General features: G+C 42.3%; 1 protein-coding gene across 6 annotated transcripts in view; it reads left to right on the top strand.

Moving 5' to 3' along the window:
- The window catches only part of npas3 (neuronal PAS domain protein 3), a 354,568-nt gene that overhangs the window by 174,345 nt on the left and 160,800 nt on the right, over positions 1–19,423 (top strand). For 4 of the 6 annotated variants that reach the window (XM_079691439.1, XM_079691438.1, XM_079691442.1 and 1 more), the window contains one exon: positions 18,811–19,043. In XM_079691439.1, the coding sequence (XP_079547565.1) occupies positions 18,811–19,043 (233 nt within the window). The remainder of the gene's footprint in view (positions 1–18,810; positions 19,044–19,423) is intronic. The other 2 variants (XM_079691441.1, XM_079691443.1) reach the window with 1 other exon arrangement.

Here is a 19,423-nt window from a genome sequence, read left to right as displayed (position 1 = left end):
TCCTTTTTATTTTAAATTGTATAATGTCTGAGTTTTTTTGCTCAGAGCCTCAGAATACTGACATCTGTATTTTTTGTCATATGTTATTCCTTCTAATTTGTTATTATTTGGTGCAGGCACGAAACATGTAGTTACCAATAGAAATACACTGAACAAAAATATAAACGCAACACTTTGGTTTTTGCTCCCATTTTTCATGAGATGAACTCAAAGATCTAAATCATTTTCTATAAACACAAAATAACCATTTCTCTCAAATATTGTTCACAAATCAGAAAAGATCTGTGATAGTGAGCACTTCTCCTTTGCCGAGATAATCCATCCCACCTCACAGGTGTGGCATATCAAGACGCTGATTAGACAGCATGATTATTGCACAGGTGTGCCTTAGGCTGGCCACAATAAAAGGCCACTCTGAAACGTGCAGTTTTGCTTTATTGGGGGGGGGTCTGGGGGGGTCCGAAAACCAGTCAGTATCTGGTGTGAGGTTTAGGGTTAGGGTTAGGTTTAACATTACCCTAACCCTAATCCTAACCTGTGAGGTGGGATGGATTATCTCGGCAAAGGAGAAGTGCTCACTATCACAGATTGTTTCTGATTTGTGAACAATATTTGAGAGAAATGGTTATTTTGTGTATTTAGAAAATGTTTTAGATCTTTGAGTTCATCTCATGAAAAATGGGAGCAAAAACAAAAGTGTTGCGTTTATATTTTTGTTCAGTGTATATTGCTTCTAAAATCGTTCTGTGTCAGAATACTGAAATCAGTATTTTTTTTATCTGTTATTCCTTCAAATTTGTTATTATTTACGTTGCTAAGCCTGACCCTATCCTTTTTATTTTAAATTGTATAATGTCTGAGTTTTTTTGCCGTCCACAAAGAAAATAAATGGCTCAGAGCCTCAGAATAATGACATCTGTATTTCTTGTCATATTTTTTTCCTTCTAATTTGTTATTATTTGGTGCAGGCACGAAACATGTAGTTACCAATAGAAATACATTGCTTCTAAAATCGTTCTGTGTCAGAATACTGAAATCAGTATTTTTTTTTATCTGGTATTCCTTCAAATTTGTTATCATTTACATTGTTTTTAAAATCGTTCTGTGTGACACGAAAAAAATAGCGAAATCATGTTGGTGGACACGAATCAATAGATTAATTTCGTGACTATAACATTTAGCTGAAAACTTATTTTGAAGTATATTTGATCAGAATTGGGGAATTTGTAACTGATGTTAGTTGGCGATAAAATAAGATGTTTTTAAGAGACTTTGACTTAAAAAGATGCTCGACATGTTCTGACTAGAAATTAGACAATTATATTTGAAATATTTTACATTTTTTGCAGCGTAGGAGTAAAAAAAAGGATTTGTTATTGAACACATTCCAGGTTTGCTCAGATTTGTGGAGTATCAATGTAGCTTTCGCTCGACCGGTTTCCGGAGGATTCCTTCGTGTGTGACAGCAGATGAAACTCCAGTGTGTGTGTGTGTGTGTGTGTGTGTGTGTGTGTGTGTGTGTGTGTGTGTGTGTGTGTGTGTGTGTGTGTGTGTGTGTGGGTGTGGGGGTGGGGGTGGGGGTGTGGGTGTGGGTGTGTGTGTGTGCGGGTGTGGGTGTGTGTGTGTGTGTGGAAGCCTTTCTGCCTCTAAATCAGAGCTGAAGGTTTAATATGAGCCGCCGTGACTTTCTGCCGCTCCAACTCCACATTTAAAAGAAGATGATTTGGACCCTGACGGCTTATAATTAATTAACATCCTCCACCACCACCTCCTCCTCCTCCTCCTCCTCTTTCTTCTTGTCTCAATCCCTTTCTTCTACTTTCCCCACCATCCCTCTCTCCTCTCATCACCGGTGGCATTCAGCCGTTTCCCATCCGACACATAATGTTCATCTCAGCAACTTAATTACGCTTAAATGGGAATCGGCTGAGGACGGAGATATGGAGGAGGGATGGAGGGAGGATATGAAACTGGAGGGATGGAGGTGAATGGCAAACAAGGCATGTGAAAATGTGTGTGTGTGTGTGTGTGTGTGTGTGTGTGTGTGTGTGTGTGTGTGTGTGTGTGTGTGTGTGTGTGTGTGTGTGTGTGTGTGTGTGTGTGTGTGTGTGTGTGTGTGTGTGTGTGTGTGTGTGTGTGTGTGTGTGTGTGTGTGTGTGTGTGTGTGTGTGTGTGTGTGTGTGTCAACCAACATACTCATGGGATTTGAGGCTTCTCTTGTGTCTGAATTTGACAGAGAACATGATCATCTTCACACACACACACACACACACACACACACACACACACACACACACACACACACACACACACACACACACACACACACTCACACAGACACACACAGACACACACACACACACCTGACGTTGGACATGTATATCTCCTTCTTCAAAGTCACACACACTCACATTGGAATTCAACACAAACCAAAATGCTCTCATAGCCGCCCACATTTTATTTAAAGAGGCCCTATTCTGTTTTTTTTTTTTTTGGAGCAAACACGGGATGTGAAAATATATAATAAAAAGTCTGTGAATACTTCTCTTTCTCTCGTCACCCTGCAGAATTCCCCTCTGTTGATCTCTGCTTCCCATCCATCTCTCCTCTCACGCCGTCAATCCTTTCCCTTGCATCACCCAGACAGTTGGTCAGGGTTCATTAATTTTTACTACTGAGGTTGTTTCCTCCGCGGACCGAGCAGCGAGCAGATTCTGGATCAGTTTCTTTTGGTTAGCGGGCTGTAATCAGAGGTGAAACGGGGTGAAGGGATGAGTGTGGCTCGCTTGTTAAGTGCAGGCTATTTGAGCTGAATTACACGCACATATGCAATCAAATGTTGCATCAGAAACGCTATCGGAGTGATCGCTCTTCAACGCTTCTGACTGCTGTGGGAATTCACCCTGCACTCGTCTACCTCAACGGTTTGAATTGAAACGTTTTTATCTACCAGGATTAAGGGTTCTCACTACAAAAACTCAACATCCTGCCCAGTATATGTGTTTGATATAGTCAGAATATGTCTCTCCACCTGATATACCGCAGTACATTTCCCACTTTAGTTCTGATATAGTTCCGAAATGTCGCGTTCACACCAAAAAGAGCCGGAACTAAAATTAGTTCATGAGAACCTTTTTCACCCCCTGCTAGAGAGCAGAGACTTTCACGGGAGAAAAAGGTTCCCGTGTCTGATTGGCTGGGCGGATTGCAAACCACGCCCCGTAAAACTCCCAAAAAGTTTTGTGAAGCCGCCATTTTATTATCCTCGCATTAGCATTATTAGCATTAGCATTAGCCCAGCGCAGAAACACAGAGAGACTAACTTATTGCAAAACAAAAGAAAACATGGGAGCGGTGGAGATGAGGAGGTGTCGGCGTTCTGGCGATTTACTCCCCAACTCCGGGGACTTCCGGCCGGGGGCTTCGGGCGGCAGTATACGCCGTGAAGTGGTTTGCGGCCTGCCAGTAAACCCAAAGCAGAAGAAGAAGAAGTGACGTCAGCGGCTTCATTTGCGTAATCCTTCCCCCAGGAACTGATTCCGGTGTGAACGCGATCTGAACTTAGTTCCTGAGAACTAAAGAGTTCTCAGGAACCTTTGTGGGAAAAGTACTGGGGTGTGAATGCGCCTATAGGCTCTTGTTTTTAGACAATGCATCATCTTACCAAGCTAATGTTCTATTGGCAGATTTTGGGACTTATTTCAAGTGAAAACACCTTGTTTTTTTGTTTTTTTTCAACTTGTTTTTGGAGCAGCTTTTTCCCAGTGCTGCTTCCGGTCTGAAGCAAGGCATTAGATCTGTTGGTCCACACCAGCATGTTGTTGTTGTTGCTGTTGTTGTTGTTCTTTCTAAAAAGGAGATGCATGCGGCATTCTCAAGAAAAAGCCCTCTACCTACTCTGGAGAATATGCTTCTCCAAAATCAAGTAAAAATAATGACAAAAACAAGATGTTTTCGCCTGTAATAAGTAAAGACATCTGCCAATAGAACAAGTGAAGATCTGCTTGGTTAGATTTCTTGAAATTAGACGGGATATTTAGATAAATCACATCTTGTGATTAGCTGGTCAAACTTATGTTGAAATATATCTTAACAGGATCAGTAAATGTTTTTACAAAATAAGCCTGAAATGCTCAAAAGCTTTCAGTGTTCTGATATTCATGATTTTGTTTCTTAAAGGGCCCATGTCATGCTTCTCTGGTTCTGACTCGTCCCCTTGTGTGTTATGAAGCTTCTGCATGTGAACGGTCTGCAGAGTCACAAACCCTCAAAGTACACCCTGTAGGGAGTAAAACTCTAACACAGAGAAGACCTGTCTATGCTGCCTCTGGACACCTCATTGGACATTTCTCTTTTTCCATTGTTTACTTCCTGGGTTCTGTGACGTGTGAACACCCAGATCAACAACAAATGGACCAATCCTTGGAGCCCCTCACTCACCAGGACCCCTTGACTAACTAACAGGGAGTCCCATTGACTTGCATAGAGCTCCCTGGTTGGTAATAGATGAGTTGGGGTCTCGGAGAAATGCTCTCTGCAGACCCATTCTCACAGCGTTAGAAACCTTTTTCTTACTCAATATCAAGCCTCACTTATTGTTTTTACTTCGGCTGTGAGTGTGTGTGTGCTCAGGATGAGTTTCGCTTGTTCTCCTGTATCGCTGACCCGGAAACCTGTCCGCTCCTCACAGCAACGAGCCTCGCAACGTCCCGACCAATCAGAGCACACTGGGCTCACAGGGAGGGGGAGGGGGCGGAGCTCCAACAAGGCGTCTAGGACAGAGAGTGAATACACATGCTATACAGAGATGCTGGATGAGAAACCAATGTGAGTTTGCAACATTGAACAATGTAAATCTATTCTAGTAGACCTCAACAATGGAATATGATCAGTAGAAATGGCCATGACATGGGCCCTTTAAATAACGTAAGATATATTTGTTAAAACAAGATGAACCATCTTTTACCAAAACCACAGCAGCTTAAAAAACATGTTAAACTCAAATGAAGAAGCATTGTCTAAAAACCAGACCCTATGTCTCTCTGCATTGTTACCTCTTCAGTTAATGTGTCTCATATCAGGCGCAGAGACACATTCTGACTATCAGACACACATACAGTATACTTGGCAAGATTCATAGTTTTCACAGTAGCTTCTTTTTTCAGAGCCTTTTCATTCCAGTGCTCTGAAAACATCTCAAGTTTTCAGAAAAGCTCGGTTGAAGACACTGAAGTCTGGTTTGAACCCAGTTATATGTGGACACTGTTGCAGTTCAGTCTCAGTGTGTAGATGTTGAGGGGCTGGAACATTCAGAGATTTCATATATTTAGAGGTGTTACAATCGTAAAGCGCTTACAAAATAAATCTATTATTATTAATGTTATTATTTGTATCATTATGGTTAAAACAGAATAGGGAAGTTAGTATCGTGCACTTAAGCGACATGGAAGTACGGTTGGAAATCAAACACAACAAGATCGCCTTCATCGTCGACAGCGGAGATATAGAATTAATTATATAGAAATATATTCAAATAGGCCCCGTGATATTCACACACACACACACACACACACACACACACACACACACACACACACACACACACACACACACACACACACACACACACACACACACACACACACACACACACACACACACACACACACACACACACACACACACACACACTCACACACTCACACTCAGACGAGCCCTGCAGTGCAGTTATTATGTGTGGTGACAGTGTGACAGAGAATAATGGAGACATGTGGCCTGGCTCACCTCAGTGTCTGTTAAATTAATGACTAACAGCTTCACTCTAAACTCCTGCAGCTCACTCTGTCTCGTGTTACAGTCCAGACAAATTAACAGCAGATTAACACCGAGCAGAGCGGTGTGTGTTCACTTCATCTGCTTCAGCATCGAGAGACTCAACACTCTGACGATGAGGCTCCAACATTCAGCTTCTTCTTACTCTGCGGCTGCTCTCATGTTTATACTTTCATTGAACACATTCCTGCCTATCAGGGAGGGGAAACATATCAAGCAGCTGATCCATCGTCAGGTTTCAACCAATCGAGTGCTCTGTTTTCAATGCATTTTGGGAATTCAAATACATGATGATTATACACACACAAACAAACACACACACACACACACACACACACACACACACACACAGAAATTGAGCTGTGTGTGTGTGTGTGTGTGTGTGTGTGTGTGTGTGTGTGTGTGTGTGTGTGTGTGTGTGTGTGTGTGTGTGTGTGTGTGTGTGTGTGTGTGTGTGTGTGTGTGTGTGTGTGTGTGTGTGTGTGTGTGTGTGTGTGTGTGTGTGTGTGTGTGTGTTGATTGAGATGTTACAGCAAGCCTTAACCAAATACATTTGCATTAAAACATAATTGGAATTGCTTATAAGTACAATTTGCAAAGTTATTAAAGTTATCATTGAAGATTTTCTTGATTTTCTTTTTTTATCTGAACCCATTTTTGCATAATGGTTCCTCTAATATAGAACATTTCAGAGGGAGTGTTGCACTTTTTACTTTAACAGCATGTATATCTAGTCAACGTCTACATAAAAACACATGATATGTTTATATGATCATCTATGCTACCAATATTCTCTGTAATATAGATTCAAGTACAATTTCCTATGACACAACACACTGAAAGTAGTCTTTAAATTACGATACTACAATTTCATACTTTCTTTTGTAACATATAAAAACTATAACTTGTAATGAAGTATTTATTTTCTAGAGTGAGTCTACAGTACTTAGTTAAAGAGTCAAGGTCCTCCGTCCAATGCTAAACAAACTAGATTGTTCTAAATGCCTCATTGATTTAATCATACTGAATATTACGATGATTTAAAGTTTAAATTGCAATTAAAATATCACATTTAACTGAACAAAAACATTTCCCCCTGTGTCCTCTATCTCTTCCATGGAAATCATTTAACTTCACTTCAATAATTGTAATCTTAACTCTCTGCAGATGATTCTATAAGTGTCATTTCATTCCCTTTGAATTCAAGTTTTTGCATAAATGTCTTTGACTTTCATAAAACATAGAAACGAAGCAGCCAGTCAGAGCTTGAGAAATGTCCAAATGCTTTCTTGCTGCAACACGCTGCTCGCTTCATCCAAACACGTCTGGTTTCAAGTGTTTATTCCACAAAGTAATATTATAGACTGCTGGCTGATGCGAGATGTTTTCATCCTGTGATAAGAATTAGCTGGCAGACTTGAGCACGTGTGTTTCTGCGTGGCTTAATGAGAGCGGAACACGATGATATATGAAGAGAAAGGCAGGAGGGAAGCAGGTCCTTTCGTGTTAATCCTGACTGCTGCCGTCCACCGACACTCCCACTGCGACCAGCCGCCTTGTTCCCTTCACACACTGTAGGCTGCCACTTAATTAACGTGTGTGTGTGTGTGTGTGTGTGTGTGTGTGTGTGTGTGTGTGTGTGTGTGTGTGTGTGTGTGTGTGTGTGTGTGTGTGTGTGTGTGTGTGTGTGTGTGTGTGTGTGTGTGTGTGTGTGTGTGTGTGTGTGTGTGTGTGTGTGTGTGTGTGTGTGTGTGTGTGTGTGTGTGTGTGTTCACGCCCTTTTCCCACGTATTATGGTGTTCAGCCGTTCCCACTGCGGGTATTCAGGGGCTTGTTCAGTTCACCGCTGGGGCGTCAGGGCCCCTACCTAATTACACTGTGTGTGTGTGTGTGTGTGTGTGTGTGTGTGTGTGTGTGTGTGTGTGTGTGTGTGTGTGTGTGTGTGTGTGTGTGTGTGTGTGTGTGTGTGTGTGTGTGTGTGTGTGTGTGTGTGTGTGTGTGTGTGTGTGTGTGTGTGTGTGTGTGTGCCCAAGAACATAATAGTTTATACCATGTGTGTGTGTGTGTGTGTATGGTACAGTAGGCTGGTTCCTAATTACTGTCTGCTCCTTGTATTCCCTCAGTGCCAATACCTTACTGCCTCACTGAACCCTCGCTGTGTGTGTGTGTGTGTGTGTGTGTGTGTGTGTGTGTGTCAATCCACAGACTCATGAGATTTGAGACTTCTCTTGTGTCTGAATTTGACAGAGAACATGATCGTCTTCTCTCGCTCTCTCTTATACACACACACACACACACACACACACACACACACACACACACACACACACACACACACACACACACACACACACACACACACACACACACACACACACACCTGCAGTCTGACGTTGGACATGTCTATCTCATTCAAGTCACACACACACACACACTCACATACTATTTCAGAATTGAACACAAACCAAAATGCTCATAGCCGCCCGCCCACATTTTATTTAAAGAGGCCCTATTCTGCTTTTTGGGGTTTTCCCTTTCCTGCAGTGTTCTATAGGTTTTAGTGCATGTAAATGGTCTGCAGAGGCTAACATCCCTGTGTTTCCTCCAGAGGGAGTTTCTCTCACACACATGTATCAATCATTTGAGGATGACATAATCCCTTACAGTCATATTTCCATCCGTATGTCCCCTCGTTCGTCCCTCTGTCCCCATTTGTCTTCCTCCATGTTGTCACTGTTGCTTCACCTCTTTCTCTCTCTGTCCTCTCTTTTGTCCTTGACTCCCACACACACCAGCTGGCACTCAGCCAAGTGTAGAGACAGCAGAGATGATTATACACACACACACACACACACACACACACACACACACACACACACACACACACACACACACACACACACACACACACACACACACAGACACAGCAATTAAGATATGTGTGTGTAAGAGTCTGAAAGCGACAGCAGAGCGATGTCATAGAGATACAAAGAAAGCACAGTAATGAACTTCAGCAGAAGAAACAGCAAGGAAGTGTGTGTGTGTGTGTGTGTGTGTGTGTGTGTGTGTGTGTGTGTGTGTGTGTGTGTGTGTGTGTGTGTGTGTGTGTGTGTGTGTGTGTGTGTGTGTGTGTGTGTGTGTGTGTGTGTGTGTGTGTGTGTGTGTGTGTGTGTGTGTGTGTGTGTGTGTGTGTGTGTGTGTGTGTGTGTGTGTGTGTGTGTGTGTGTGTGTGTTGATTGAGATGTTACAGTAGGCCTTAACCAGGTTCCTTAGGGATGAAAAACAACCAATAGGAATCTCTTCGAAGCCCTTAGGAACACTTTCTTGATGATTGGCAGATTGATCCAAATCAATCATAACGTGTTTCCTTACATTTGAGTTTCACAGATAAGAAACTACAGAGGTTAGGAAGAGTGTTGTGCTTTTATCTCCATTTTCAGATTGGCAAGCTTGTCTTTTTGTTTAAAATATGTATTTCGATTACAGACATTCTCAGAAACCTTATTACATCGTCAGCCGTGCATATTGATATTCAAGTATTTAAAACCACCTGTTTGTTAATTCATGTAGAAATATAACTCATCAGACTGGATAAACAAACACATCCTTTATTTTTTGACACGTAGTAAAAGCCAGTCTGTTTTACTGCCTTCAGACCACAGGAGGTTCCTCTGTAAAACCTCTCAGTGCTGAACAGTTAGAGCAGGGGGGTCAAACTCAATTTCATCTCGGGCCACATCGGAATTATGGTTGCACTCAAAGTCTGGTAGTAACTTTAAGACTATATAAAAATACATATACATAAATATTTAATATATCTAAAATTATGTATTATTTTTACATTATTGCCTCTGCATTGGGTCATTGGATTGGGTTATTATCGGATAGGGTAATAACTTCATAATTAACTACGTCTGAAAGCAGAAGTCTAGGGCAAATAATTGCAAGTCTCTTCAGTGAGAATGTCACAAAGTGATTTAACACTAGAACCGCCAACGGGGTCAATTTGACCCAGAGCTGTTTTTTATTGTATGTAACTTTTTTTCAATAACATATTAAAGTCTCCCCGTCCGTGACTTTGCCTGAAAGTGTGTTATGTAGCACCCTATGTTGTTAAAAATTGTCAATATGAAGTCAGATTGAAGAAATCGCCAAAACAATTGCCATTTATACCTATTTCCCCCAAGTGGGTCATATTGACCCCACCCCTTTTCGTGCAATTGATTTTGCGCGTAAACAAACATGACGTGTTGCTATAGCAACGCCTTTTGTCTACCGCAGTTCCTTATAGATTGAGAGATAGATTGAGAGAGAGAGAGATAGAATGATAGCGGCCGTCTGTAGTGAAGGAGCGTGCTCCCGCTCACGGGAGACTGCTCGCGCTGCGCTCCGCAGCAAACAGCTGTTTGCTTTTCACCCAACAACGACAACCGCCTCACGAAACGCTGTGTTGTAGCGTTAATAAACAAAACAATTTAACAAAATTGCTTGTCAAAATACCAATACCACAGGACCATTTTTCTTTTTAAAGCAATACTTTTAACTTGAAAATCAATGCATTCTAATGATGGGTCAATTTGACCCCGCTGGCGGTTTTAGGTATAAAAAATCTCTGGCAGTGTTGAAAAGAAAAGCCAAATTATGGTAAAAAGTTTAAATCCCCCAAAAAGGGGACATTTTGAAAAAAAAAAGTCAAAAATGGGATGCATTGTGGGACATGTAGTTTATGGGCAATGAGCTTCTGTAAATCAGCATTTAACCGTTTGAAGTGAAGTCATGGGCCGTATTTGGCCCCCGGGCCTTGAGTTTGACACCCCTGAGTTAGAGTATCTGTCGGAGTTTAAACTCTGGAATAATCCAGGTTTAGTGGAGCGACCCTGCTGGAGTTAATCAGCCCAAGCATCTCATCTGAGAGGAGAGAGGCTGAGTGCGTCTCATTAATGTGACGAGCTGTAAACTTTGTAATGTGTAACGGAGAGAGAAGCTCTTTCACTCCCTCTGCTGCTCGCTGCTATTCCATATCAGAGTTCAACCAAAGACTGAATCTGAATGCAGTTAGAAGGAGAGGACTCTTTAAAGTAGAGACACTACATAGTGATATACACCTGAACATCAGAAGGAGAGGACTTTTTAAAGTAGAGACACTACATAGTGATATACACCTGAACATCAGAAGGAGAGGACTCTTTAAAGTAGAGACACTACATAGTGATATACACCTGAACATCAGCAGGAGAGGACTCTTTAAAGTAGAGACACTACATAGTGATATACACCTGAACATCAGAAGGAGAGGACTCTTTAAAGTAGAGACACTACATAGTGATATACACCTGAACATCAGAAGGAGAGGACTCTTTAAAGTAGAGACACTACATACTGATACACACCTGAACATCAGCAGGAGAGGACTCTTTAAAGTAGAGACACTACATAGTGATATACACCTGAACATCAGCAGTAGAGGACTCTTTAAAGTAGAGACACTACATACTGATATACACCTGAACATCAGCAGGAGAGGACTCTTTAAAGTAGAGACACTACATTCTGATATACACCTGAACATCAGCAGGAGAGGACTCTTTAAAGTAGATACACTACATTCTGATATACACCTGAACATCAGCAGGAGAGGACTCTTTAAAGTAGAGACACTACATACTGATATACAGCTGAACATCAGCAGGAGAGGACTCTTTAAAGTAGAGACACTACATGCTGATATACACCTGAACATCAGCAGGAGAGGACTCTTTGAAGTAGAGACACTACATACTGATATACACCTGAACATCAGCAGGAGAGGACTCTTTAAAATAGAGACACTACATACTGATATACACCTGAACATCAGCAGGAGAGGACTCTTTAAAGTAGAGACACTACATACTGATATACACATGAACATCAGCAGGAGAGGACTCTTTAAAGTAGAGACACTACATACTGATATACACCTGAACATCAGCAGGAGAGGACTCTTTAAAGCAGTGGTTCTCAACTGGTGGGTAGCGGACCCGTTTTGAGTTGGTCGCGGATGTGTGAGTGAAGAAAAATTAATTGAAAGAAAAAAAATTGGAATTCTTTTTTTTTTTGGGGGGGGGGGGGGAAACAAACTTTAATTTTGAAGGCCCGATTTTCTAATGCTGTGCATGCAGTCGGCGTTGGACTGGAAGTACCGGAGACCATAAACGGTTTTGAAAACTTCTGTCACGTAGTGATCATCTTCTCAATAAAATATCTTTGCTGATGTTTTTTCGAGTCTTCTGGCCAATCAGAATGAACATACTGATTGTTGCCGGAAGTCCCCACGGAGACTAACTTTGCGGTAGAACTCTTCTTTATACATCCATGGGTACAACTTCAGATAAAAATGAACACATAATGAAATATGACCCCCGGTCTGATGATTGACAGGTCACAGAACAATGGGGGCTATCTACCCTTACCCACAATTTAAAGTAAGTCACAGACTATCTCCTCTTTACTCTTCTCGCAGCAAGATTTCAGAACAAAGTGAAAAACAAACAATGGCATAAAATATTATTAATATGTCGGGTAGTAATAGAATTATTTATTTTCTTCTCAGAGTGTACCAGAATGCGTAGTTTATGTTAGTAATTCTAAAAATCTCCTGGGGGAGAATCCCCCCAGACCCCCTGCTGGGGTTGGGTTTTCAGCATGTTTGCCTTTTTATACAGTTCAGCTTTGATTCCATCATCTCAATAAACCTTTTTTAAAAGCATACTTTAGTTCTGTGAAGGGATATAAGGGATATATGCACCGTACTTCACTTGTATTAATATTGTATGCTGAAAAGCATATATATTACAGCACGTTTTTTTGTTGAATAGATTTGAGTACTTCAAAATGTTGGGTCGCGATGCATTGACCAAGTAAAAAGTGGGTCCCGAGGCCTGACCAGTTGAGAACCACTGCTGTAAAGTACATGCACACAAAGCTATAAGGGAAAACCCCATAAAAACACGTGGCATTGTTCAAGTTTTTTACACAAGGTCAATGTTATTTTTTTTACAAACTGTTGGGTTTTTGTGCACACAGATTGAGATTAATAGAGTGTGTTTTCCTATGGAGTGTACTTGTGTGTATGCATGTCTGCTAGATCGGCCTCTTTGTTGATATTTGGTGCATTTCTGCCAACAATTGTCAATCAGTTTGATATTGTGAAATATTAAGTAAGAGTGTGTGTTTGTGCATGTGTGTGAGAAACATAGCACCAGTCATCACTTCCCCTGGGTGCCTTTAAGTCTTTGGTGCAATCTTTAGTTTCCTCAATCCTTCCTTCCTTCCTTCTTTCCTTCCTTCCATCAACCCGTCAATGTTTCCTTCCCTCAGTGATCCCTCACTTCCTCCCCTTCTTTCCCGCCTTCCCTTACATCCTCCCCCTTCCTTCTCTCTCTTTATCCCTGAAGTCCTTTGTTAGGTCCTGATAAATTGGCTCTGACATTCTGCCAAAATGGCTGCCCTCTCACACACACACACACACACACACACACACACACACACACACACACACACACACACACACACACACACACACACACACACACACACACACACTTACTCTCTCCAGTGTTCTTACACCTACTGCTAATTGAATTGGCAATTTGTGTAACAGTAGCAATCCCCCTCCCCTCTCTCTCTGTCTCTCTCTCTCTCTCTCATGAGCACACACACACACACACACACACACTCACATGTTGTGGCCGGCAGTCTGGAGGTTGTAGTTAACTCCTTTAATCCAACCTTCCAGCAGCACAAGGGGAGCAGCTAAAGCTCTAATCCAACACAGACACACACACACACACACACACACACACACACACACACACACACACACACACACACACACACACACACACACACACACACACACACACACACACACACACACACACACACACACACACACACACACACACACACACACACACACAAAGATCCACACACAAAACACACATCACACATAGTTTGTTGCCAATTTCATCTTAAACATATTAAACAGAAAATAAATGAACAACAGCAGTTAATGGTTGACTTTGAGAGACAAAAGTTAAATTGACTTTCCAAAAAGAAGGACACACACACACACACACACACACATAATGTTGAATAATGTGTTATTTGGTCTAGTACCTGTCACACATATAAGTTTGTATTTCCTTCCTTTTTTATCCTATTGCTGATTGTACGCTGTATTCTATTGCATTAATATGTATATTCAGTGATGAATATATTAGAACAGGAAAAGGTGTGTGTGTGTGTGTGTGTGTGTGTGTGTGTGTGTGTGTGTGTGTGTGTGTGTGTGTGTGTGTGTGTGTGTGTGTGTGTGTGTGTGTGTGTGTGTGTGTGTGTGTGTGTGTGTGTGTGTGTGTGTGTGTGTGTGTGTGTGTGTGTGTGTGTGTGTGTGTGTGTGTGTGTGAGCATTGGACTCCTGCTGGATCAGGCCTCTGTTTGCTACCACGTCTCCCAGGAGTGTGTGTGTTTGTCTGCTGAGGGTTCAGGGGTCTTGCTGTAGACAAACAACAACATAAACACACACACATACACATACACACACTGCCGGCTAAAAGCTCAGAGCATAGCTGGAGGGCTTGCTGAAACACACACACACACACACACACACACACACACACACACACACACACACACACACACACACACACACACACACACACACACACACATTTGTTTACTTGCAGCGAGGTCAAACCATGAAGGAAACAATAGAAGGCGGTTGTCATTGTTATCTTTTCATCCCCTCTAGCTTTTTGTTAATGACTGTTCCTCGTTCTTCTTCTTCTTCTTCTTCTTTTACTCTTCTATTTCCTTTGACCTTATTGGCTTCCTTCCTCAATTCAATTTTTTTCTAAAAGGTGCCATATTCATCTTTTTGGGGCTTTTCCATTCCTGTAGTGTGGGATGTAGATTTTAGTGCAATGACTACAATCCCAAAGTTCAGGAACATGATGGCATCACTACTCGCATTCCAACACATTGTACGTGATAAGGGGCTAAGGGGGCGGGACATCTCTAAGCGGTCGACCAATCACAACAGAGCCGGCCAGCTAACCAATCAGAGCAGACTGGGTTAAAAGAGGTGCTGCAGCTTTTTGAACATTAGAGCACAGAGACATGTCCCAGTAGAGACACTACATACTGATATACACCTGAACATCAGCAGGAGAGGACTCTTTAAAGTAGAGACACTACATACTGATATACACCTGAACATCAGCAGGAGAGGACTCTTTAAAGTAGAGACACTACATACTGATATACACCTGAACATCAGCAGGAGAGGACTCTTTAAAGTAGAGACACTACATACTGATATACACCTGAACATCAGCGGGAGAGGACTCTTTAAAGTAGAGACACTACATACTGATATACACCTGAACATCAGCAGGACAGGACTCTTTAAAGTAGAGACACTACATACTGATATACACCTGAACATCAGCAGGAGAGGACTCTTTAAAGTAGAGACACTACATACTGATATACACCTGAACATCAGCAGGAGAGGACTCTTTAAAGTAGAGACACTACATACTGATATACACCTGAACATCAGCAGGAGAGGACTCTTTAAACTAGTAGAGACACTACATAATGATATACACCTGAACATCAGCAGGAGAGGACTCTTTAAAGTAGACACACTACATACTGATATACACCTGAACATCAGCAGGAGAGGACTCTTTAAACTAGTAGAGACACTACATACTGATATACACCTGAACATCAGCAGGAGAGGACTCTTTAAAGTAGAGACACTACATACTGATAAACACCTGAACAGAGAGGTCCTCTTTAACTCTTAACAACAAAGGGCCCCAGTGTTATTTGATTGATTAACTTTAGCCCAAATCAATGTGATCGGATTAGGTTTCTGATCCTGTTTTTCTTTCCTTTAACTTAAAAAACAAAGTGTTTGAGCCGGCATGATTCACACTAGATTATCAGATTTAAAACTTTAATTTTTCAACAATTAAGTCCCCATGAGATCCTGCTTTTCAATCCTTCCTCCCTGAGCTCCATAACCCCCCCCCCCCCCCCCACTGTCTCCACCTCTCCTCACTCCTTTCTCTTTAAAAGGCTCTCGTTCACAAGAGCATTTCATTACATCATTAATTGAGCCTAATTCAGCTACATTACCCCCCCAAAAGAGGTGTGTGTGTGTGTGTGTGTGTGTGTGTGTGTGTGTGTGTGTGTGTGTGTGTGTGTGTGTGTGTGTGTGTGTGTGTGTGTGTGTGTGTGTGTGTGTGTGTGTGTGTGTGTGTGTGTGTGTGTGTGTGTGTGTGTGTGTGTGTGTGTGTGTGTGTGTGTGTGTGTGTGTGTGTGTTTAAATTCAGTGTAATGAGGTCTGCAGGGAGACGAGGACGGAGGTTGTGTGGAGAGGAGAAAATTACCTCAGGGCAGAAAAATCTCTCTTTTATTGAGGGTTTAATGCCCCCCCGCCTGTCTCACTCTCTGAAGCTGTCTCACTGTCTGAAGCTGTCTCACTCTCTGAAGCTGTCTCACTCTCTGAAACTGTCTCACTGTCTGAAGCTGTCTCACTCTCTGAAACGGTCTCACTGTCTGTCTCACTGTCTGAAGCTGTCTCACTGTCTGAAGCTGTCTCACTCTCTGAAAATGTCTCACTGTCTGAAGCTGTCTCACTCTATGAAGCTGTCTCAATGTCTGAAGCTGTCTCATTGTCTGAAGCTGTCTCACTCTCTGAAGCTGTCTCACTCTCTGAAGCTGTCTCACTGTCTGTCTCACTGTCTGAAGCTGTCTCACTCTCTGAAGCTGTCTCAGTCTCTGAAGCTGTCTCACTCTCTGAAGCTGTCTCACTCTCTGAAACTGTCTCAGTCTCTGAAGCTGTCTCACTCTCTGACACTGTCTCAGTCTCGGAAGCTGTCTCACTGTCTGAAGCTGTCTCACTCTCTGAAGCTGTCTCACTGTCTGAAGCTGTCTCACTCTCTGAAGCTGTCTCACTGTCTGTCTCACTCTCTGAAGCTGTCTGACTGTCTGAAGCTGTCTCACTCTCTGAAGCTATCTCACTCTCTGAAGTTGTCTCACTCTCTGAAGCTGTCTCACTCTCTGAAGTTGTCCCACTCTCTGAAGCTGTCTCACTCTCTGAAGTTGTCTCACTGTCTGAAGCTGTCTCACTCTCTGAAGCTGTCTCACTGTCTGAAGCTGTCTCACTCTCCGAAGTTGTCTCACTCTCTGAAGCTATCTCACTCTCTGAAGTTGTCTCACTGTCTGAAGCTATCTCACTCTCTGAAGTTGTATCACTGTCTGAAGCTGTCTCACTCTCTGAAGCTGTCTCACTCTCTGAAGCTGTCTCACTCTCTGAAGCTGTCTCCCTGTATGAAGTTGTCTCACTCTCTGAAGCCGTCTCACTCTCTGAAGCTGTCTCACTCTCTGAAGCTGTCTCACTCTCTGAAATTGTCTCACTTTCTGAAGCTGTCTCACTGTCTGAAGCCTTCTCACTCTCTGAAGCTGTCTCACTCTCTGACGCTGTCTCACTGTCTGAAGCTGTCTCACTCTCTGAAGCTGTCTCACTCTCTGAAACTGTCTCACTCTCTGAAGCTGTCTCACTGTCTGAAACTGTCTCACTCTCTGAAACGGTCTCACTCTCTGAAGCTGTCTCACTCTCTGAAACTGTCTCACTCTCTGAAGCTGTCTCACTCTCTGAAGCTGGCTCACTGTCTGTCTCACTCTCTGAAACTGTCTCACTCTCTGAAGCTGTCTCACTGTCTGAAACTGTCTCACTCTCTGAAACTGTCTCACTCTCTGAAGCTGTCTCACTCTCTGAAACTGTCTCACTCTCTGAAGCTGTCTCACTCTCTGAAGCTGGCTCACTGTCTGTCTCACTCTCTGAAACTGTCTCACTCTCTGAAGCTGTCTCACTCTCTGAAGCTGTCTCACTGCTGAACATGTCTATCACACTTTCTGGTTTTGTATTTTTTTGTGAGAGAGAGACAGTTTAACCTGAGGGCAGATTTCTCCACATAGCCTCGTCTCGTTCTCTCTGGCTGTTGTACTTTCTGTTTCTCTCTTTCGACAGGGCTTTGCCCTCAGGAAGAATTTTTAGAAAGCTATAAAACATTACTTTCTTTCTGTCTCACTCTCTGGAGATGGGCAGTGATGGATATAAGAGCATAAAGAAAGAGAGACTAAATAAGACATTTGTTTTGTATCCTTGCCTTCAGACTCACCTCACAGTTTTTTTCTAAATTCAGGTCAAGCTTTTAAACTATTCAAGCATGTTACTTGCTAATTTATATATACACATATATTCAATAAGTTATTTAAGGCTGCAAGAAATTATATTCTTATCTTGGAAATAATTGAAAAGTCTATAAATTCATTTTGAAACAAAGTTTTGCTGGGTTTCTATCTCATTAGCATGAAGCTAATGGTTCCATTGGATATCAATGAGAAGGGCTAACGATGCTAACTTGTTGATCAATTGTTCAAAAATGTTTTGTTTTGCCGAGCTGAACTCACTGGTTCCTCTTGTCCTGTGCCATGTGTGTTTGTCACGCTAGGCTGTATAAACGTTAGTGTGTGTGTGTGTGTGTGTGTGTGTGTGTGTGTGTGTGTGTGTGTGTGTGTGTGTGTGTGTGTGTGTGTGTGTGTGTGTGTGTGTGTGTGTGTGTGTGTGTGTGTGTGTGTGTGTGTGTGTGTGTGTGTGTGTGTGTGTGTGTGTGTGTGTGTGTGTGTGTGGTGTGTGAATGCATATTTGTGTGTGTGTGTGTGGTGTGTGAATGCATATTTGTGTGTGTGTGTGTGTGGTGTGTGAATGCATATTTGTGTGTGTGTGTGTGTGTGTGTGTGTGTGTGTGTGTGTGTGTGTGTGTGTGTGTGTGTGTGTGTGTGTGTGTGTGTGTGTGTGTGTGTGTGTGTGTGTGTGTGTGTGTGTGTGTGTGTGTGTGTGTGTGTGTGTGTGTGTAGCTTTGCTCGTATCAATGTGTCTGAGTCTCACCGGTCTTCTTCTGTCCTGTCTTGTGTTTTCTCTCTCCTTGTGTGTGTGTGCGTGCGTGTGTGTGTGTGTGCGTGTGTGTTTGCATGTGTGTTTGCGTGTGTGTTTGTGTGTGTGTTTAGCTATAGGGAACCAGCGAAGGAGGATTCCCCCCGCCGTCGCCTCAGATGTCTTCGAACCTCACCTGGGCAGCCACATTTTACAGGTAGGAACTGTTCAAGAGTGTCTTCACCTACGTGTCTCCTGTTATAAAAAATGGACGTCATGCTGGACACACACCAGTAATCTATTCAGTAATTATTTGCCCTTTGGTTTTGATAAATGGTTTCGAATAGATTTGTGTTTTGCATGTAGGGTTAGGGTTAGGGTACATATATATATATATACAAATACACTCTATACTCAACACAAACACACACTACTCATCATACACTGGACAATACTCTTCAACACCAACTGTCCTTAGAGGTATGTTAAGAGGGTCAAGAGAAAGAAGGGTGTCAGAGAGATGCCATTTGGTTGTAAGCAGAAGGAATTCAATTGAATGTCTCTTTTTTTATATATAGAAGAAGAAACACAGAAACA

This window comes from Notothenia rossii, assembly GCF_949606895.1.
Source record: "Notothenia rossii genome assembly, chromosome: 7".
Taxonomy (NCBI): domain Eukaryota; kingdom Metazoa; phylum Chordata; class Actinopteri; order Perciformes; family Nototheniidae; genus Notothenia; species Notothenia rossii.
The sequence above is the reverse complement of the archived record's forward strand: the minus strand, read 5'-3'. Positions and strand labels throughout refer to the sequence as shown.